The sequence below is a fragment of the Nyctibius grandis genome, chromosome 3 (assembly GCF_013368605.1).
Source record: "Nyctibius grandis isolate bNycGra1 chromosome 3, bNycGra1.pri, whole genome shotgun sequence".
Lineage (NCBI taxonomy): Eukaryota > Metazoa > Chordata > Aves > Nyctibiiformes > Nyctibiidae > Nyctibius > Nyctibius grandis.
This window is the reverse complement of record NC_090660.1, coordinates 39,165,146-39,188,542: the sequence shown is the minus strand read 5'-3', so window position 1 is coordinate 39,188,542 and position 23,397 is coordinate 39,165,146. Positions and strand designations below refer to the sequence as shown.

At 41.6% G+C, this 23,397-nt stretch overlaps 1 protein-coding gene across 1 annotated transcript in view; it reads right to left on the bottom strand.

Annotated features, from left to right (window-relative positions):
- Positions 1 to 23,397, bottom strand: part of LOC137660985 (poly(rC)-binding protein 3-like) — a 57,431-nt gene that overhangs the window by 16,898 nt on the left and 17,136 nt on the right. Inside the window, exons 4-10 of the mRNA XM_068396241.1 lie at positions 20,730 to 20,846; positions 14,681 to 14,812; positions 10,592 to 10,720; positions 8,361 to 8,435; positions 3,392 to 3,433; positions 2,813 to 2,888; positions 978 to 1,030 (exon numbers count right to left, since the gene is read on the bottom strand). Of these exons, the coding sequence (XP_068252342.1) occupies positions 978 to 1,030; positions 2,813 to 2,888; positions 3,392 to 3,433; positions 8,361 to 8,435; positions 10,592 to 10,720; positions 14,681 to 14,812; positions 20,730 to 20,846 (624 nt within the window). The remainder of the gene's footprint in view (positions 1 to 977; positions 1,031 to 2,812; positions 2,889 to 3,391; positions 3,434 to 8,360; positions 8,436 to 10,591; positions 10,721 to 14,680; positions 14,813 to 20,729; positions 20,847 to 23,397) is intronic.

The window sequence follows — 23,397 nt, the reverse complement described above, 5'->3', positions numbered from 1 at the left end:
CTTACGGAATCACAGCACTCACACCTTTGCTTCTTTGTTATCCTATATTTTTTCTTACTGTAAATCATTGCCACTGAGTTTAATAGGGCTTACACAATACTGTAAGTATCTCTTAAGTAGTATAATTGCTATTTGTGATCCCACTCATGCTTGAAAGTTTTTTTTACTGGAGGGGAAATCTTCCATTTTCCAAGTGACTCATTTGTAATGAAAACTGACACACCCCCCCACCCCCTCCCATTTGCAATGAAAGTGAGTAAAACAGGAAGGCATTCTTATATGACACGCAGCGTATCCGCTGGGCATTTTGAGTAGCTGTTTTAAGATTCAGCACCATATCGGTCATGGAGACTGGGTCTGTTGGTCACAGCCAGTCCAGAGTTGCTGAAGCAGGAATGCTTTTAGCTCTTGTTTTTCAAATAAACCCTTATATTGCACCTTTACATAACTGAAGTAGCTTTTTTGCTCAGAAAAAATGCTGTCTGAGATAAGTGAAGGGTGCAGTGGAGACTGTCATGGCACAAGCCGTTGTGGTACAAGCTCTCCACTCCCTGGGCACAGAGGACTCCAGCCCAACACACAGCACACAAGGCCGCATGTTTTTCCACCCCCTTTAACCCTTCTGCTGAGATCGCCCATGCTAGTGCCACCTGCGAGATGAATTTTGATAACTCGCCCAAGACCACTGTAAGCAGCAGGCACCCAGGCTTTAACGAAGCCAGTGAAGCGCTGTGGCACTGGCACTGTCATGCAACGAAACCAGCAACACTGGAGACCTGACACATGAAGGGACAATCACTTCTGCTTCTTCTGACCAGCATTTCACTAACCCCAAATACCCCCTCCTCAACAGACTAAATGCTGTACAGTTTATTCTGGGAACTGGTGTTTATAAATCAACCAGAGATGAGAGGTTTCCCCTCTGGTGGCAGAGGAGCAAGAGAACAGAAAGTCATATTGAATATTGGTCCACTTACATCATTGGGAATAGTAAGTTCATGGGAACTGGTTGGAGTAGTGGCATCCAGTCCTATTCAGGGGATAGAGGGAAAATGTTATGCCATTGTTTGCAAGGGCGGCAAGACACAACAAATGATATTTTAAAGAAGGAAACATACAGAAAGAAGTGGGGGGAAAGAGAGGAGCAAATTAAAAGAGAGAACTGCTAGTGAAACAGAAAAGAAAGCAAGAGATGCAAAACTCAGAGGGCTGGACTAATTTTAAATGAGTCTTATTTCAATTGACCTTTAACCCACCAAAGCAACAAATGTCACATGAGATTCCACACGGTCACAAAAAGCTGCTAGAAAATGAAGGGTTTCCCATAAAAATAGTCTCTGAAGTTTGTTTTAAACACATCAATTGAGAAATTAACGGAATGCTGAAATTTGACCTGTCTACCGGGAGTTCTAGAATATGGAAAATGAAAGTGGAAGTCAAATGAACAATTAGCAGAACAAAATACACAGATATGAATAAGAAAAATTAATAAGGATGAGGAAATTAACCTAGGAAAATTTGGAAATTATATGTGTGATTAGTTGCTGAAGAAATGTTGGGAAGGGTAATTTTTGAAGGGAAATGTACAAAATACTCTAAGCTGCATACATTTGTTTGTAAATTGGGTGGACAAAAGGAAAATGCTCAGGAAAAATGGAATTACTGCTCTAACACACAGTAACATTACAGAAACGTACATCTCACAAATATAACCAGGAGAAGATTAAGGAGCAGCACGTTAATGACAAGAATAAGGAAAATATAAAGCTAGGGAAGGCAATTTAGTATTACTTGTAGGTATTTTATCAGATACATCATGAAGAAAAAGAAGTATATTTTGGATGTCATGTCTCTTTCTCTCCTTTTCACTTTTTTTGTTGTTTATTATTATCTGTAAAGACGTGCCAAAAATACTCATTTCCAACTAGCAAAGATGGAAAAGAAATCTCTTACAAAAAAGTGACTCACTTACATTTTACTTGTGTTTACATTCAATTGAGTTGCATATGCTTATTTTACATTGAATATAAAACAATCAAGTTGCTCACAGAATTTGATGTATGTGATAAAATGTTATTTGCCATACAAAGCATGTACCAGTACATATGTACTTCTCTTTTGTGAAGTTTTTAGATGCCAAGCGTGTACATAGTGAAGAATAGTAAAAATGATTTCTTGCAGGGTAACTGACTTCTCACTCGAATCAAGAATTCAGCTTCAGCTTTAATAAGTATGGACCAGATTTGCAGTCCTTTATTTAAGTGAATTTCCATTGCATGTTGTAGCTATATCTGCGTATCTAGTAGGAAGAGCGGCACCAGCAGTGATGATTACAGATGCTCTTAAGACATTTGTCTCTACAAGGAATTCGAGTTTCAGCGTGCTGTAATTTCTTTAATCAGTATTTCTGTACCACGATTACACACTGTTTTCCTGCGTTTACTTCTTTCTGAACCATGCTACCAAACTGGAAATTTGACAAGACGCATGCCCCAATACTTCAGTCGGGACCAACTGGTACATACTGTATGGACCATAATAACTTTACAAGGACTGAACAAAAGAAACTCAGGGCTTTTAGCCAATGGCACAAATGAATCGGTTTTGATTAAATAAATGTAACAAGCAAAGCACATTTTAGTAATGATGAAAGGAACTGTAACAGAGGCACGGGAGGGAAGAACAGAGATTAATGTGCAAAAACAGAAGGATCGCTGGTCATTGACCACATTCATTATTAAAATGATGTAATGACCATGGGAAACAAAGCTGTTAAGAAGAAGGACATCCCCAGGGGGTCATGGGTACGTACCAGGGAAACCAGGGGTGGTCTGCCCAAGGGGAGTAAAGGGGGGATGCTGCATAGCCAACTGGTGAAGCTTGGTCAACTGCAGGGCAGGATGGGAAATTAGAACTAACCAATCAAATGGAATTATTTCAGAGCAGAGAAACCATCTTACATGTTCTAAAACTGGATTAATTAAAATCATATTGTGGAAAAAAAGGTTTACTCATTCATTCTAATCTACTGTAGAGGGAAAAAAAAACACCCAAACTGGTTATAAATGACATCTCTACTGTTATTATGTGTAATGGCTATTGTTAATATAAACTAATTGCTGTAGAATTACATATTAAAAGAACTCAAATATATCACATGCAAAAAAAGACCAAGAAAACTGTCATTTGTTCCAGGGCCATTGTACTTTCTAGCAATTATTACACAAAGTAAAAGAGATGCAGCTGAGCTAACACTTGGCTATACAGTGTGTTGTTCAGGAAAGGTGTCCTTAGGCGTGTCTTTATTGCTAAACGTAGAAAGCAAATGTTGCCCAGAACAAATAAGAGGGAGAGGAAGAAAGAGGGAGTAATTTACATGCGCAGGACTCACGTCTGGATGAGGGATGGCATACTGCCCCTGAATCGTGAACGCCTGAAAACAACAAGCACAGTTAAGATGTAGGTCAGTCAGGTGGGACAAGCAGCATTCCTGTTCTCATCAGAAAACATCCTCTTGGCTCCCCAGGCAAATGCCATCCGCGTTGCTTTCGATGCTGAGTTAAGCTTAATTGTCTTGTGCTGCTCGATAACGCTTGGCACTGTATGGAAAGGTCTCTGCCAGGCTGCCCGCGCACCCCTGGCAAGCAGGGGATGCAAAGTGCCGCTGCCTGAGCTCTGATGACCTTGGTCCTCAGGACCTCTTTTTAGTCCAGCTCCATCTGCTGGGGGCAGAGCTGGGGACACTGCGGGGGTCGAGGAGCATGGGGGGGCGGAGGGCACTTCCCCTCCCTGCTGCCCACCCGTCCAGTGCCACTGATGCATGCAGGGGGATGCTGACGCCGAAGCAGCAAGGGAGGCAGCAAGGATGGGGCAGACCTACCCGAGGGATGCCTTGCCCTGCCATCCAGCTCCTGACTGCTGTGTGCAGGGACACATGCCAGCTGGCTCTGAGCCACCTCGTCTGGCTACCGACAGCCACAGATGCTAAGTGCCAGCAAATGTCTGCCCTGGTGCACCCCACGGGGCTCGTGCCCCAGGCTGCCATGCCAGTGGGTACGTGAGCACACGTGCTGGATGGCAGCCTGTCCTGCAGTGCCTGGGCATGAGGCCAGCACACCAGTTTGGAGATAGGAGCATGATGACCAGCGTGGTGGTCTTATCTTCCACAAGAAGCCAAATATACCCCTCCAAATCCAGCCTCTCTGCACCACAAGAGCAGTGCAAGGGGTGTAGTTTCTGGCATCGCTTCTGGCAGCACTGGGCTGAGGTGGGGGAGGCAAAAAAAAGCACATGAGCGAGGAGGGATGCGGTGGCATGCCTGGCACCAGTTAGCACAGCCCTTGATCTCTCCTGCTGGCTCCGTTCAGTTCTCTGTAATGGCTTACAAAGAAAAAACTATAGAGAATTTATAATTTTCTCTTATATCCTGTAGAGCTTTTCTGAAAGGAATGGCATGTCAGAAAAATTTTAACGTGCTTGTGCTTAGACAGGCAGGAAAGCAGGACAAATTATAACATATAAATATTTGTAGTGGGAGAATTATAAACAGGAACAGAGCTGATTAGCTTAGTTTGCAAAATGCTTATTTGACAAAAGGCCTCTTAGAAAGTAATGAATCCTCTGCAAATGACAAAACAATTCATTTAATGGAGTTCGGATATTAAAACCTTTAATGCCTCAACTGCTTGATGCACATTTCTGCAACAGAATTTCCCTTCTGGAGAAGAAACATTTCATTTAATTTTTAAATTAGTTATAAAGCAAGGCTGCAATCTGGCAAACATTATGCACATGAGCAGTTTTCAGTCGGAAGTGTATGTGACTGGGCTCAGTGGGATGCTCATGGGCAAACACTCATGTGCATCTACAGGGGATGGCCACTACTGATGGTTTATAAATGACAAGAAAAGGTTCCAGTCCACCAAAACAGGTGATCACTGCCATAAGTGGGTCTTAAGCAAGCACGTATTCACTCAAGCAAAGCATGCGTTTAAGTGTTTTGCCAATTAAGGACAACCTTAAGGAGATGTTACGCTGCTTTGCTGAGTGGGGGCTCTGCACAGACAAGCACAGCAGCAGCCTCAGGGAGGTTATAGCTGGAAACAGCACTGGGTGGGGGCCTGCATCCATGAGCAAACAGTGGGTTTGGAAACCACGCTTCGGTCTCTGAGCCTCTGTGCTGGATCACAAGCGTCCTTTCTGATCTTGGCTTCGCTTCAAAGCCAGCTGAGAGAACATCTTTTACATGGGTGCTTTCCAAACAGTGGTCTGCAATGCAGCAAGAAACCACCGCAAAAAAATCACCAGTGAACCTAACAGAAATCACCCCTTTCCTTGTCACTCTGCTCCCTCATACTTCCATGTATACATACAAGGAAGTAAACAAACTGGAGAAATAACAGAATTAATGAACATTCAGAGCTCAGGCTAGCTTTTATTTGGTTGTCAATGAACACCATCAAAGCAGCATGGACAAGATGGGTCTTGCATTTTCTTTCCCAGTAAAAAAAAAAATCTTCACTTCTTAGGCTCCCAAAATTGATTGATTTAGGTTGACAAAAACTGACTGCTTTACCCCTTGCCAGAGGAACTGTGCCCTTCCATAGCTGAGGCATTCCAAGCACAAGCCTGGTAGAGGCTTCTAAGATATCTGTACTGTAACATTTCACTAAGGACATGAGCTACAGGTCTGTGTCCATCAAAGCCAAGGGCAACTTTCCTACTGACTTACTGACATTAGTAACAGCAGGAATGACCTGGTCTACAAATCTCCCTCAATTAAACCATAAAACTGCTATGAGACATAAAGAAAAGCTGTACCCTGTGAGTGTCCATCTAAATAGCAATGTAGCACAGTGGGTAGAAATTTCCTATTTGTTTCCATCAGGCATGAGTGCTAGTTTGTTTTTTTTTTTTAACCACTGCATATGCTAAATATTGGTAAGGGGCAGAGCAGGGCAGGACAGTGTTCAGCTTCCTTTGAGTTGTGTCATGCAATGCAGTATCAAAGAAGCACAAGAGAATTAAAAGCAATACTTAAAGCCGAAGAACCCCAACTTGTTAAGGAAAACTAGAAACTTGATTTTGCTAGTATTGCTTGATATGCAAGGATTAAACAAACCAAAACCTTTCAAGATAGTCATGATGTAATTTCGACAGAAAAATAACTTCTGATAGCATAGCCAAAAGGTTGGGTGGAATTAACACTGCCGCTAAAATGTTATTTTCAGTATTAATTTCCACTTACGAAACCTGGTTAAAGTGTCTTTCCATACCAACTCCCAAACACACTTTAAGCATTTTCTTAAAAAGTTTGCTTAGTCAGAGACTAAATTCAAAGCACACAGAAAGTGTCTGTCTCTTAACACTTTCTCACATCAACAAGGTTGCATTAGAAAAGTGAGAACACTTTTTTTAACTGATAAAACTGAAGATGACAAGAGTTACTAGACTTTAAAATAGGACACTTTCAATTATTTATATAAACTGCCCAGAGCACTCTAGCAAACAGTTTCAATATTTTGGAGTAATCATATAGAGAGACAGTCATTGAAGGCAGTGGCAATTACAACACTGGTAACACGGGCTACTGCATATGTATACACACATATTTCTTAAAGGAAAGCACTGCAGTGTAAACGTTTATATATATGGAGTAAATTATTCTGAACTTTCAGTCATAGATGAATTTTAGGCAAACTATTTTAAATTTCAGTTCAACTTTGCGCACTAAAGAAGCAGATTTCTTACTTTGAAGACAACTACGAGTGGTGGGCTTGAACAACAGGAATTGAAAGCTACTACATCCAGATTATGAAAATCAGGATATAAACCACAACGTATCATTACAGAGTAGAAGGTAAAACTCTGAGACAAAATTTCAGAGAAAGCTCATTACAAGGGTCTATCAGAAGCAATGGCGCTTTGATGTACGCTTGAGATGTGCAGGAGCTTCCTTACAAACTGTCAGATTGTGGTGGCACAGGTTGCCGTACCACCACGAATATCAGCAGCATCTCGTGCCCTCTGCCCCACAGGAACCCCATGTCTGGCTTCTCATATGACCTCCAAATTGCCTACTGGGGTGAGAAAAGGTCTATAGGCGACACACACCACCCTGCAACAGGGTGATGACCTGGGCTGGGCTAATGGGATGGGAGGTGGGACCTGCCCGCAGATGTTCCACCATGCAGGTGAGTGGCTCTTCCCACTGGGTAACTCCTTAAAAAGGGGCCTTGCTGTCATCTTGGGGAAAAGATTTGGGTGGGTGGGGGTGCCTTACTGCCAGGGAGGCTTCACATACGTGAATCCCAAGTAGAGAGATGGCTGCCTTCCTCTAGGCCAGATTTAGGAGATCAATTTCCCCTTGAGTTGGGCAGGGCTTGCAGCATCTCACTCTTCCACCTTTGCACGTTATCTGGGCAGTGCTGCTCTTAGCCTCTTGGCTATAAGGTTCCCCTTGTGAATCTCCTATGGTGTTTCAGGGTACATATCAGCTGTGTTCATTGCTGGCTCATCAGTTACTAAAACTGCATTCCCCCTGCAATGAATGATGGCAGAGCAAATTCCCGCCACGTCTCAGTGGCCCATTGCAGACCCATTTCAGAGCATTATCAAAAGATATGGAAGAGTCACATTGCACATGAGATTTTAAAGGCAGATGAGAACCCTGACTGATATAGCTTAAGATGAAGGGGGAATTGTCAAAACTTCACTACATAAAAAAGAAACAGGAACGTTGTGCTTGTGTTATCAATCAGGCTGTTGCATGTCGTGGTTGGGAAGGTCTACATTTGCACGTACGTAGTTCCTGTAACCTCAGAACCCTATTGCTACTTGGTTCTGAAAGACTAAAAGCAGCAGAAATTATGTGTGTATAGATTTTTACTGCAAAATGTACTATGTGGTCCTAACAAATGTGAAAACTAAGAGAGAAAAATGATGCCTTTCATGAGCAGAGACATCCTGCTGTCTGATCATCTCTGAGAAGATGACAAAACTGCTTATGCTGCTGGTGGAGCTGCAACTTAAGAGTGAAAAAACCAACCCCTACAACAAACAGTTTTGTCTCACTCAGGGAGCATCTGATTTGAACACCGCTCAATTCGCAGGAGGGCAAACTTTTCTTGATTACAGAATTTAATTTTAAATCTTGGTAAAATAACAGTCATCACAATTTGTGTAAAGTTTGCAATGCAGTGTTCTCCTTTCCTGCAAACTGTAAGCACGCAGAGTAGATGAAGCACATCAATACTATACCAGGCAAAACAGAGTAAAAGTTGAAAACTAACAGGCGCTGGCTGAGGTTGGGCCAAGACGGTGTGGTTTCCAGCTGAAGCCAAAATGGTGTCTGCTCTTACCTGGCCACCTGCAAAAATGATAGGTGCAGAGGCAGGTTTGGGACGGTAGGGGATGGTGGCACCTTTGGGTGGGGACTGCAGACAAAAACACAAAGTGATCAAAATGCAGAATGAAGCAGAGCTCGTATTAAAAAATCATTCCTTATCTTGGTCACCTCAGACAACAAGGCATGCAACTAACCCAACCCAACCCAGCCCACCACACCATCAGCCCAGAAGTAAGCCGGAGGCCTGTTGTCTGCACTTTGAATGGAAGAGCCAAGGTCCTGACTGCACATCCGAAACAGGCAGTGCTGGCACTTGTGGCTTCATTATTGCTGTTGTTGGATGAAGCTATGAAGCTTCATTAAGCAGTTCAAGGCATTTCAGGAAACACAGGCACAATTTTGAAATTTGTTGATGTTTTGGAAGAATCCATCCTGTGCTCTTGCTTTGTTAACACAGAGCACATCTCCGGCTTATTGATCTTTCCTACACTGCTACACATCAAGGGTTCTTGTTTTACCAACTCAATTAAGTCAGCTGTTCAATTGCAAATGACCAGTCTGAGCCTGCCTTTTGTCTGTCTGAGCTGGAAGGTTGGAGAAAAATCCTCCTAGCTTCAGCAGGAGCATAACCACAGCCTTCGTAATGCATGAAAAGGGAGTTTGTTCCCTGTAGCCCAAGGCAAGGACCCAAAGGGAAAACCCCTGACCGAGGCTAACTTTCTCCTCCCAAATAAAGGGGAAGCACCTGTCTGTAAAAAAGGCTTCAAACTGTCTATGTAACACCTAGCAGAATGGTGCCTTGGTTTCAGAGCATTAACTACAAGTATAGAAGGTAACAACAATATCACTTCTATTAATATCATATAATTAGCTATTTCACATCAATGAAAGTGTTTGCTGCCAAATTAAATATATGCTGCAAATTAGAGCACATTCATTTTCTGAGTTCTTTAAAGGTTTGAAGAAGCAAACTGTAGTTAAGCCAGTGACTTCTTAGTGCTGCTTCCGATTTGACTTACATTAAAATTAAGTATTTCTTATGTCAAAACTGGTAATTTAAAAAGTGGCTGTACCTGTGGGAAAATAGGACCGTGTCTCTGATTTTGAGAAGTGGCTTCTCTCATCTTCTTTAGCAAATAACTATTTATTCCATGAATGTCACTTGGACAATAGACTATACACTGTATTCACAGAGCTGATAACTATTGCCATCATGTACTCCATCTCTAACAAATTAAAATTATTTTTTAATATTTTCTTTCTGTTCTCTTGCATTTTTATAGAGAAACTCCTTCCTCACAGTAGTGAAAAAAAATGAAACAAGAGTCACTTTTCCCCAGTAAAACACTGGGGAGTTATTAATTTTTATGCTTTTATTTGCATTAGGCTGTATGACATTTTGATACAAAAGCTGTGTGTCATTCTGATGCACTGTATACTTCTGAAGAGCCAATAGCTGTACTGCTGTCTCAAATACTCTGCTGTTTCTCCCCTCCTTAAAGAATAACAGAACAGTAGGGTGTCAGAGATCATAATGACACAGCCCTTGACTAGACTTAGGTAAAAAATCAAAAGGAACCAAAAAAACACAGAAAATTTTCCAGCAGAAAACGTGATAAAAGTAGAGATGTTTCATGCTCCATGTCAAAAACTATGGTTACCAGGTCAAAATATTTCATTTTGATTTGCTGAATTTGTTTTTCAAACTTCTATTCAACTTGATCAGTTGAGAAATGTACTTGCATGAAGTTACGGGCATTTTCAGCAAGGGTTAAAATGCCCAGAGTTTTGTATAAATTAATTTTGTATCATTTAATCTAAGAGCTAAAAAACTGCCGTCAAAATGAAACATTCTGGCCTTATGCAATGACCTGACCCTAAGGAAGCAAAAGGTCCTGGTAAATTTAAATTACGCTAGTCAGAACTATTTCTCTTTAAAACAAGACCTAGATGTTTTCTACCCTATTCTGCATCAGAATAAAAATGCTCTTCTCTCAGAACGGGCTGCAGCTCCATGCTGGACCTGGTTTGTTGTTTGACAGTGTCATGACAGCCCTGGTCTTTGATTGATAAACCCTGCTGCAAGAGGCTCTCAAACACAGTCTAACAGTCTAACAGAGTCCTCTTGAAATCCCTGGCACGGGGAGAGCAGGCAGCACCTCTGGGGAACCCAGGGCACTTGAAAATTAATGATGTGTTTGAGCATCCTGCGAGTGAGAGGTGATAAGCCAAGCGCTCACTTACCTCCAGCATAACCACGCATATTTGTTTCACGCACTGGATAATGGCGTCGGGAGTGCCCGATATGGTCACTGCGCGCTCCGTCGAGTTTGGCAACATGTCCCCCGCTACCTGCACCTGGGCTCCTGTGGACTTGAGCAGAGACAAAGCAAAGAGAGCGTCAATGTTGGGCATGCTAACGGCGCCTCTCAAAAGTCAGTGACTCACTGATGTGATGGAGGGGATGCACCTCTAAACTTTTTGTCTTTTCTTTGCTAGATACGTGGTAGAGCGTAAACTCTACCCAGAGGAAGGGGTAGAGCATGTAAAATCCTGCCCAGACAGGGTAACTGGGGTCTGGCCAGACATGGATTTGCCTGTTCAAGCCAATTTGCAAACACTCCCATCCTAGGAAGATTAGTCCTCAGTAGCTGTTAGTGAATCAAACTGTGACCTGAATTTCAGGACAAGTCTTTTAACCCCCTCAAAGACAGACAGTTGCAATGCTGACTAAAAAAAGAAAAAGGTGAAATGAAACATTTTTCAGCAATTAAAAAAAAAGAAAGGAAAAAAATGCTGATAACCGAAGAAGGTCTGCTAATCAAATGAGTTGCAGGCAAATGGCTCTTTAATCCACTGATGGCTGACTTGTTTCTCTGGATGAAATTTGGGGCTGCCTTATGCTCTGGAATATTTCAGGATGGTACAGAAGCAGTTCTAAATTATAATTAGTGTTGATTAAATATATGCACATCATCAACTTTTAGCTCACTAACGAACCCAAGGAGGTAATGAGCCTGTTTTGTTTTATTTTTTCAAAATTTGATCTTGGCACTAATCTATCTTAGTTAACCAAAAAAAAAAAGAAAAGAAAAAAATACATGAGGCCAAAACAATCCCTGGCATTATTTCAAAAACATCCTGAAAGACCTTTTCAGTCAATAGAAAAAAACCCAGGCATTTCATATTAAGTTAACACTTTCACATATTACAAACAAAATCTATTCCTGACTGTTATTGCAATGCAATATTTTGGGCTTTTTAAAAAAAGTATTTTCACTAACCATTGACTTTGTGTCAGTCAGCAAGGAGTTAATTTGTTTTCCTCCTGGTTACATACAACACATGTTATTCTTCTCTACAGAGACTGATTAAATTACTGATTGCATCTTCTGTTCACTAGTGCTGTTTAAGGCCAGAACATCAATTCCTTGCTCTATAATAGGCTTTGGAATTTCGCCATAATTCGATCAATCAGTCATGCTTTTCTTTTCTTTTTTTTTTGTTATCTTGTCTTGAAAATAGTACAGCAACCCTACATGTTGTTCCTGGGTACATGACTGAACACAAAAGACCATCCCTTGTGCAATTGCCGTTCAGTGTGATGTATGATGATGAAATCAGATGACATTTCAAGCTGGATGCTCCTTTTTTTTTTCCTGTTTGATAATATTTGCTGTTTAACGTACAAATCTGGGTATCTACATCTAGCAGAAAATACTCTGCCAAATACTGCAGTCATTTATGCATTTGCTTCCAGTACTAATCTTTTCTATTCTTTGACTTTGGTCATATGTCAGCAATGAAAAAACAAGTAATATGTTGTCCACTACCCTTATGCTTAAAAAAATGTGTGACTTCTCCCTACATTAGCCTTATCAAAAGGCCTATTTGGCCAAACACTATCCTCTTACTTCCTTGTACTAGACTAGTAGGTAATTGCTTCTGAAACGATGCTGACCAGAATAATCACATCATTTAATGTTCACAGACCAGCAGACCAATCTCACCTTTAAAAGCCTATGTATATCTTAAAAGCACTCACTGAGTGCTCTAGATGAGGTTACCAATATTTAAAATAAAATCCAAAGTATCGACAGCTGTAAAACCTGGAGCTAAGCACTCACCAGCACATGGTTCATGCTCACGCCTGCTCCTATTTTAACACAACTAAGAAATCAGCTGGATTCCTGCTGCCTGACAGTTCTCCTGGACACCTAAGGATCTGGAGGACCAAGAGAGATCACGTCCCATGGCTGAGGTCGCCTCCAACCGCATGCTCTGACCGTAGCTCTGCCTTCTCCAGAAGCAAGGCTTTTAGCCTGGCTTTGCCTTCTGCCTGCCAGGGCGAGAGCCTGCAGCCGCTCTGCAGGTTTTCTGACTCACCCAGACACGAACGGCTGAAACACCAACAGTCCGGTGGCCGTGCAGAATCTGAGCCAGAAACGTCTCGTGCATAAGGCAAACTGAACACTTTCCTTCCACACAGGAAATGCACTTCAACACACAAGTATCTTCTCCCATGTATACAAAGTTCTCTGACAAAGTTTTTTTGGGGATTAAAGGAAAAAAGAGAGAGGGTTTCCTATGACTCTAACATCTGCACAGAAATAATGTTTTCTTCCCCTCAGTGTCATCAAGTGACTCTTTTCTCCCACATCTCAAAAGCTGGTTTGACAACAAGGACTACTGAGAGTCATAGCTCCCGGATTCTTTGATGAAAAATAAAGTAACAGAATTCCAAGAAAAAAAAACCTGATTTGTAATTGCCTTTTATTTGCAGATGTCAGTAAGCACAGGGTCCCCCTTCAAATGGCAGGGCTCTGAATTGTTTTTTTGCGAGTTTACAGCAGACAACCTATGCATGTTTTCATGAATACAGTTTACAAAGCAAGAGGCACATGAAGGAACAACATATTTGTTTGGCAACAAAAACTCTGAAAATAGCTTTTGGCAGCTCTTTCAGCTGATGGAAGTGCCACATGCTGCTTTTACTTCCCTGTACGTAAGGAGAGAAAAGACCGTTTCAGTAGCAGCCAAATCCTGAAAGGTGAAGATAAGCCTTCAGAGGGAACTTTGTTAAAAAAGCTCCTGGGACAATCAAATTGGAATTGAAATGAAATAATCTGGAAGACGCTGAAAGTCAACAGAACGAGACCCTTAACTGCCCTCTATCACCATCCGGATTTCCTTCCAAGGCTACCATAAACTAACATTTCATAGCAAATGCTGGATGTAAAATTTTGATCAAAGGATTTTCCACTCCTTTTTGACATTTGATCAAATTTTCCTTGATAGGAAAATATCTGTTAACTTTTTTTCAAATTTGAAATGAAGCATAAGAGCTCACTGAAACCTACTACATTTTAGATTAATAAAAAGGAAGCTTCACTTTGGTAAAGCCTGTCAAAAGCTTCTGTTTTGACACAGTCAAATAAAAAAAATTGATCAGCATGTTATCCTGATATTCAACACCCCACCCCATGTTGGAATGAACACAAATTTAGAAGGAGCACTGTCAGTTTCTCCATAATAAAAATCCAGTTTTCTGAAATGCCCTACTCAGATTTTCTCTACGTAACTGAGCATGTACCTATTTTTCTTGTTTGACTGACGACAAACCTTGGATCCTTGGCTTGGCATGTGCTATGTTGTTACAGGCATGCATGGAAGAACTAACACTGGCACTGTATGATAATTTTTGCTTTTTCTGGTTAAAGGAAGAAGTGGCTGCTAGCACAGCACATTGAATGAATACCTTTAGATAAAATCTGGATTAAAAAAAGTCAATATGGGTTTGGAATACAAGAAATCAGGTCACCTGTGGCACAGTGAGATTAGGGAGAAACAGGAAAAGAGTATGAAAATAATTTTTTTCTAAAAAGTAGATGAAGCATGTGATCTACTAACCTGGACTCCCCAGTGCTACTTGGGCCTTCCTCTGTCTGCAAGGGTGGCAGCTAATTTGGAAATGGCTGCAATGGTCCAACTTGGGATCACCAGAGTATTGCTGGGGAGGGGGACTGTGCCTGAAGAGAAACTGGACGAGCCATTTCTGTCGCTAAACTGTTGCTTTGCTAAACTATGTGTCAGAGACTAGTATGTTGTAAAGCTGTTTCTTCACTTCACACACACTCTTTAGCTTCAAGGAAGGGAGATGGGTGTGGCTGTGCTGGACCCCCTGTTTCCCCCAGAGCAAGGCTTTTCCAGGCTCTTCATCAGCACGTGCTCACATTCGTGCGATGAGCAAAGTGCAGCGGCCGATGGTGGCAGGGCACGCTGCGGTAGGACGCCGAGCTAGCCAGAGTTCCTGGCAGACATCCCAAGACTTACCTCCCTGATTTCTTTGATTTTGGAACCTCCTTTTCCTATAAGGGATCCACACTGACTTGCTGGGACGACGAGCCGCAGTGTTACGGGCGGTTTGCTTGTCACCGTGCTGTTTGTCATTGAAGCATTTATGTCCTGTAATCACAACATCAGTAAGAATTAGTGGAGGATTTGTCATTCCTGGTAAGCACTGAAGGGCTCAGAGCAAATGCCTGAGCTGTTCGTGGAGACCTGGGGAACATGCAACCAGTCGTGGTTTGTTTCTGTTGTGGGTAAAGCCACCGGCTCTGAAGGTGATACGCCGTAAGCACGAACTGCACAAGCAGCTTGTGCCAGGGGAACCCTTTTGCTGTCTGGCATTGCAGGTCCACACTGCAGGACCAGAAGAGAGTGTCTGAGGCAAGATTAGGAGGAGGAGGAGAAGGTGGTATCTGTCATTAGACCAGCCAAAGCAGATGGAAAAGACAAAGAGGCCTTTGAGTTCACAGGCCCCCAAATCCTGACTTGGTCTCTTTTCCACCATCTCAATTACAACACTTCTACTAAATGGTATGTCTTTACATTTCACACAACTTCTTGTCAGGTTTGACACAACGAAAAAAGGTTAAAAAAGGGAATGACAAAGAATCTGTGAATAATCTGAAGCTGAGTAAATCAGATTATTTTTATAAATATTTTGCTGCCCCCCAGGTTTAATTTCTCTTCTGTAGCAGTTCCATAAGTATTTGTAGTGTTATACAATTTCTAAAATCTCTTCCATCACAGCTCTGTAACCAGAGTACAAAGACCTTAGCAGAGCAGCAATTGCCTGTATCCAGGTAACGTAATCTGTATCCGTGTATCTCGTTATCCAATGAGACTACACTGCACGTTTTCATGAGCATTTTGATATACTACTTGTCACAAGGTTTACATTGTTTTAAATATATTTTGTTAGTTCAAAATCTTCTAGGCAAGACAACACAATCCCTCTAATGTCTTCATGACAGAGGAAAAGATAAAGCTTATCTTCCCACTGATCGATGGGATGCTGTTAAGAGCAGTTAGGATCACAAAAAAAAAAAAGTCACAAGCTGCACAGCACCTGTCCAACAACTCATGAGAATCTCGATGTGGTTTACTAACACTAGCCGCGAGCTGAAAAGACCATATCATCCATCTGTGAGGTGGCATGGCACGGCTACTACACCCTTCACAGAAATGCTACCCAAAAGATTAGGACAGGAATGACAGAAAACATGCACTTCATATTAATTTAACTCATTTACGACGCAACAAGAGTTCCAGCAGACAGAACTGATGTGTTTCCCTACATTCTCTCTTATCAAGGTTACCATTTGTTAAAAAAAAAAAAAGTGCCTACACTGTGTGATCAAGACCCCAAATTAAAAAAAAAAAGGTACTTTAAACAACTCTGCACTCCTTGTTGAACCGGTGCAGGAGCTCAGTGACACCAGCACTGATTCCTGCAGCACCTCTGCACTTGTGATCGCAGCATGGTATTCTATGATTCTATGATTCATTCTTCTGTCCAAGAAATTGCTCAGTGTGACCTTGCTTGGCTTAAAAGAGAAGGAAAAAAATCTTAAATGGAATGAAGCATTGCTGCATGCCACAAGATAGCTATCAAATCATTCCTCTGCCAGCCAGTAACTCACATTTTGTTTAGTCCTTGTGTCAGTGAAAGATTGCAATCCAAAATAAAGCGGGAGGGATAATGGAATTTTGCAGCACCCTTGTATCTAAAATAAAGTGCAAGTCATGCCAATTTTTCAGCTGGAAGATGCCATCTCACTATATCACACTTGTGTCAGGTGGAGGCACATGATCATCCAGATGTAGGTAAATAACCCTCTTCAGCCACCCAGCACGACCCTGATAATGTCTCCCACTTCCATATCGTATCTGCCCTGGCTTCAAGGCCTTCACTGCACTTACTGCCTTCAAAAGCACTTCACAAAAATTGGAAGCCGCTATTCTCTTTATTTTCTTCTCTCATTTAAAAAGAGCAAAATCTAAACCCGCAGGCTCAGCAGTGTGGAGTGCATAAAGGACTTAGTCCAGCTCAAAAACACAACAAAAGAGAAATGAGCAGAAAAAGATTCCCCCCAGAACTGCAGGCTCCCAAGTAGGGCTTACTGGAGGCTTTCTCACAGAACAGTCATCTTTGTAACTGGGAGATTCCTATTTCATTAATCTCTAAGTTTCTGTGGCACTGCATCCATTTCCTCAAGGCTCTGGCAGACACTAGAGTGGGACCTTGCACGGCTTTCTGCCCGCTTGCCTGGGCTGCTCCTCAGCCAGGACAGGCTAACTGTGAGCCTCGAAGCAGTGGGAGAGCCAGCTCCCAGCGTTGAAGCCTTGCAGCATCCCAAGCTCCTGGCATTCTAGAGTCACAGTGTCTAACTGTGACTTCTCAAGGCAAGCAAATGTGGCAGCTCAGAAATCTACCAAATCTCTGGGGAAAAACATATCAAAATTCTTCTTTACTGGTTTACTAAATGACCACCACAGGATTTACCTTAGCTGTAGCAGCAGGAGTTAGTATTTGTCAAAAAGGCATCATCTCAATTGCTTTTATCACCTTGTCTTTCTCTCCTCCTTATTCCTAGAGCTGAGCAATTCCTTCATAAATGTTTGCCAATGAACAAGGATTCCATCAAACTTTTTCTTATTTATTTGGAGAAGGTCTGATCACTGAGCTCCGCCTGCTGTTTTTTCCAGCACTTAACTACCATGTGCTTCCAGTGGATTATGCATATTTATACTCAAAACCAGAGCTGCCCCACTCACCAGTGAACTTACAGCTGCATTTCTTGGGTCTCAGCCTCCAGTCTGGAAATCACTGCTCTAAAATGTCCTTTCTTGCAGCTCCAGTAGTCTGACTGGGTTAGCGACATTTTTTAAGAGCTCTCTTTTTCCTCTGCAGTGAACGCCTTAGTTGTTTATGTAATTACCTACCTATCTGGTAAATTTATCATCAGGCTGCTAGAAAATCAACTTTTATTAGGAAGGTTGTCAAAGCAGAGTGATATAAGGCTGCAGAGTCACCACGCAGAGAACACTCCTCCAGATCTTTCTTTTTTCCTATCATTTGATGCATTTTGAGATTTTTTGTTAACATTAGAAAAGCATTCCAGGGCTCCCATGTCTTCCTAGACCTGCTCATCCCCAGCTATACAGCTGTAGGGTTGAAATTAAGGGTTCAAGGGCTTCATGTCAAAATGCTTCATGTGGGCATGCATAACAAATACCAAAAAATCCCTCAAACCATCAGTCTCGCACAGGCATCTTTTTTGTTCTGTTTGTAGGTAGCTGCGGTAACCAGAGCTGGGCCAGGCACTGTCTGTTCTGGGACTTTCAATTTTTAAAATAGCCAAAGAAATCTCCAACAAAAAGATATGCATGAAAAATAACATTTGTTAGCTAGCTCATTTGTGATTTCTGAAACAGTACTTTATTTTGCCTCCAAAGTGTTACAGTTACCTCATTTTATTAACAGGAATAATTATACGAAACCTAACTGATTATGAGAGACATTTTTCTTGACCACTGTTCTTTTAAATATACCAGAAGCCAATTATATTAAAAATAAATACTAGATATTTCGGAATATAACTGCAGTACCTTATCTGCAGGGAGTGCCAACACTCCTTTGCTAATATCCACATGAAGAGCCCAAAATACCCTCCAAAATCTAGAAGGGTAAATATGCATAAAATCCAGTCAGATGCCTGAATTTCAGATTTCTTCACTTATTGCTAGCTACAGCACTTTCAAAGACAATGTGGTGTTGGGCGGTGGGGTAGGGATATGACACTGTGCAGTGTTCAATGCTTTTATGAGAAATGCAGCATTATTTCCACTGGGTACTTGTTTTGGTGGGAACTGGCAGGGATTATCTCTGTTAATGATCCCTCAGCATTTTTCAGGATAAGGCCTTAAACAGAGCATGTTTTTCATGTAGAGAGCAGAGAGACTGCTCCCTCCAGGTCTCTGTGGATTGGAGGGTATGGTACTGTACACAAAGCTGCCTCTTAAGCTAGAAGAAACAGGGACTGGTATGAGATGGGTAGGAGATAAAGCTGAGAAGCAGATGAATTACTTGTGTGGTTCTGCAGGATTCAACCACAATATCATTATTATCTCATTAACAACTGCTAAGGAAAAAAAAATAACGTTCTTCTAAAGTATACCATGCCACAAAACCAGGGTACTTTATCAACATGTTGGAAGACTGAAATATCACAAAGGAAGATCTGAAAACCCATGAAGGATTGGAGAAATATAAATGGGATTAACATTTGTAGTATATAAAAAAAGGTCATATGTCTGGGGGCTGACAGGAATGTCTGCCAAGACCAAAGAGGTTCCCACTGAAAACACCTAAGTGGGAGCTGTGGATACCTGCCAGGCACAGCATGGTTGTGTAGAAAGCATTACACTGGTAGGAGGTGAGGCATTTCCAGCAGCAGTAGGGATATGTTAGCACGATAGCCAGGACAGAAGACTCTTAGCGCCACTAAATAAGCCCTTGTGGACCTTCATTTGCAACCTGTCCACAATTAACATATACATTTAACACAAACTGTAACTGTGGAAAAGGTAGAAAGGGACTATTAGAGTCACGAGACAGGTGAGGAATGCATCCTCTGAAAGACTGAGCTTGGCTCACCTGCTCTGACAAAAGCGAGAGTGTGGGGGGATAAAACTGGTTTCTAAAAATCCGTCTAAGAGAGGAATCCTCAGGGATGGAAAGGCAAGAATCATTTAAACTAATGGCCAGTGCTGGCACAGGAACAAAGCTGTATAAACTGCTCAATAAAAAATTTAGGTGAGGAATGAAAAGAAGGTGTCTGATGATCAGAGAACTGAGATTATAGATCCAATAACAGGAAAAAGTAGGAAAAAATCTAACTACTTCTTGATCATGCTGTGAAGGAGGTTGCAAGACATACTGCTTATGCTAGAAGACAACTGCATCTGATGACCCACAAGCTCTCTTCTAGTCCTGTTACTCTAAATGTGAACAATCACCATGGATAAACAAAGGCACATGCTGATGCTTCCCATCAATGTCAGCATCTCCCAGTGCTATGGGGAGATGTGGAGACTAACCTCACTGACTTGGAGAAATAAGTACTCCTAAGAAAGGGATTCAAATCCCTTTAGTTTAATTACTGATGGAGAGACACAGCCCCTTTCTCCTGCTGCAGATGATTCTGTTCACCTATCTTCAGGCTCCTCCTTTAGCAGAAGGTAAATTGCATTCTGCAGGGGCCTCTGTCTCTCCACAGAGGACAGGAGAGATTCTTGGATAGGACGCCTGATTTTCAAAAGTCGAGGGAATTATTAAATCCTCTTCTGAGTGACCAGAGTTCATGTTCTGTAGCCTGCTGCCGTTTCTGTGAGGTTTCCACTTAAAGTGGTGATCATATATAATCATAGTTGGTCCATGAAACTTGAAGAGATCCCAGCACTTTAGGTATGTATCTGCACAGAACTGTGATTCTACAGTAAATTGAGTGCTCTCTTGCTTCACTTACTCTTAGTGCCTTTATTTTAATTAATTTTAAAAAACAAGCTTTAAATATGGTAACTGTCAATCATATAGTTTGTTTTTAAAACAAAAATTTTCTAGTTGAATGAATTATATATTCATTTTGACATAAATAAAATTTACATCAATACCAAATGGAATAATATAAAAACAGAGCTAAAAGTTAGGCAATTATTCTTTTCAAATCAAACCCACAATGGGACCAGAAATTTTCCAAGACATTTTTCCTACCATTAGTGCACATTACTAGAAGCAATTGCTTTTCCCTGAAGCCTCCAAAAAGCAAAAGAAATGATCAAACAGCTTGTAAATTGACCCATTACTTTTCTTCAGCGTTACTGCCAAAAGCATTTATAAAAATACAACCACTTTCATTACTATTAAACAGAACATTAAACAAACCATATTTAACATTAAAGCAAACATGAGAAAATTCAAACAGTGCTTGTATTTCAACTTGAAGAGAGAAAAAACCATATTTTATTTGCTTACCTCTTCAAATTTTAGTGCAATCATAGAAAAAGCTTTAAAAATTGCATCTGTTGGGCCTGTTATTGTCACAATTCTCTCTGGACAGGAGCCTTCTGAAATATTGATTCGAGCACCACTCTGTCAAAAAGAAGAAATATTTTTCAAATTTATAATTCCCAGGAAGCAAACTAAGCAGGATTAGGGATGTAGTTTGAGAAGGAATATCTTGAGGCATCTAATTCCCTCCCCTACAACTGCAGCCCCAACATCATATCATTTCAGCATAAACTGATCACACTCTAAAAATTCATCTAGCTGCAGGAAGCCGGATTCTGTCTGGGTAAATACTTATACAGCCTTCATCTCAGTATGCAAATAGTGCCTCTGTAACTCAAAGTTGCAAATAATTGCTTAATCGAGTCTTTTCCCTTCCCTCTTGCAGGGTTAACCTTAAGTAGGACTGGAGCTGCAGAATTTCAGACAAGGTTGTTGTCTCAAGGGAGCATCAACGCCTCCCAGGAAAGATGCACCTCTCTGGTTTGGAGACCCAAAGGCAGGGCTTGATCTGTCTAACTGGGGCATTGCTTTGCACTGTGGAGAAGGTTCATTATAGATGTGTCTCATGTGAAGGCAGTCAATTAATATGCACTGAACAACACTTTAAAGGAGTAGTGGTAGGACAGGCATTAGCAACGGTGTTATCTCCTTACGGCTAGGAGCCTGTTGGAAGGAGTTAGAAAAGCTTAAGTCTTGGAGACAAGTAAGCATTGCTCTCAGGTATACTTAGTCCACTTTTTGTCACTGTGGCAGTTCAGAGAAAACCCCTAAACTAGATGTAAATGTATTTAAGAGGATCTTGGTGTAGATAATGATCAAAGCCATTCAGGTAAGACCCACCCTATGCTTTCCCTGAGGTTTCAGGCACAACAATGTGTTGATGTAGCCTAACAAGCCACTGGAGCTTCAATTTATCCACAGGCACAATCTGGGTCTGTAGCAAATGTGAGACAATCTGAGTTAATTTGGCCCTTTGCCTTCAGGGTGACCATGAATCAGGCGATGTGCTGTGTGTCTGACCCCGTATTCACGTGCATGCTGATGCTCAACAGCATGATATCCTGTTTCCCTGTGTGACAGCAACCAAACACAACAAGAAAAAAATCCACCACGCTACTGATAGGAAAATCTTGCTGCCGCAGACTCCGCTGGCAGGCATACTCAGCGTTCATAAGTAAGAAAGGGCAGCAGACACTTTTTCTGACAGGCCAACCTGACTGGGACCTGCCCTCATCAAACACCAGCATCCCATCAGGAAGGAGATCAGGGCCTGGGGCTTGTTCATGCTGGTGGCAATGTCCGGCTGCCGCCACCACATGCGAACCTGGGGCCATGGGACTCAGGCTGGCAGGGAGCGTGCCAGGAGCCATGCCAGACAGAGCTGCCGGTGACAGGCAGGCCTGCCCGTCCCACGGCTGCCTTCGTGCAAAGCACGGCTCTTTCTTTGAAACCGTAGCCATGTCTGAAAGATCGCTCCACTGTGGATTGGCAGCGGCCAAAATTCACAGATGTTACTCCTCTGATAGACCATCAGTCAAAGCAGAGCTACGGCAATTAAAATGTTACATGGCGGCTTCCACATTTGTGCAGGAAGTTAACAACCCCAGGGCACAGCACTGAGGTTTTTGTACTTTTCTTTAGGACTGAAGTTGTCTCTGACATTTCTTGCTCTGGCAGAGCAAGACAAAGTTGCATTTCATTCCATAAGGATGGCATGCAACTTGCCACATCTGTCAGGAAAGTCAAAATAAAGTTGTTTTGCTTTTAAAGAAGTACTGAAGTAGTTATTTAAAAGAAGGAATGAGTTATCATCACATGGAGATATAGCCTCTTAGTCCTGTGCTGATATAAAGATGCATATAATTTGTTAAAAAACCCAAACAACCAAATAAAGCCTCTTGTGACCACGTGTACATGACAGTAGGTTTTCAGGAGTGGAAGAAGAACATTTGTTATTTATCTTGAAAAACTAACCAGGGATCATAACTCAAACTAAGATGTTTAACTTGGAAGTGAGGAGCACTCTCCAACGATGGCTTCCCTTTTGTGTGTGCAATTTATATCCAAAGATATCTGCCTGTGATCATAATTAATAATTAAACTACAATGTGTTTAATCAACTGGATTACCTAGTATATTGGAAACAGTTTTTTTCTTTTTTTTTTTAAGTCTTAGCAAATGTACTTATATGTGAAAACATGGGTGAAAGCTCTTATCATCAAAAAAGTAGTTCTGTCAGCCCGACAATGAACTCCCTATTGTGTATATTTAAAGATGTATCTCAACAATTTTCTTTACTACAAATACTTTGAGGTTTCCCTGCCACAGACCTTCTATCAGTGCATAAAACAACAAAGCAGCTGACATAGTAATATACTGCAGATCTACCAGAACCAAACTGACTTTTCTTGAGGCATCCTCTATACACTTTGCATTCCTAAACTTTTAAACAGTAGGTTTTGTCTTTTGACTTATGCTTTTAGCACTTGCTTCAAAGAAGGAAAGTTACATGGATCTCCAGGTAAGTGTGCTGCCTTGCAGGACAAGTGTGGGTCTGTAACCTCCATGTGGGCACAATCCTCTGAAGACAGCTCAGCTTGCTGTGTGGTGGGGAAAGAAGCCTGAGGACGCT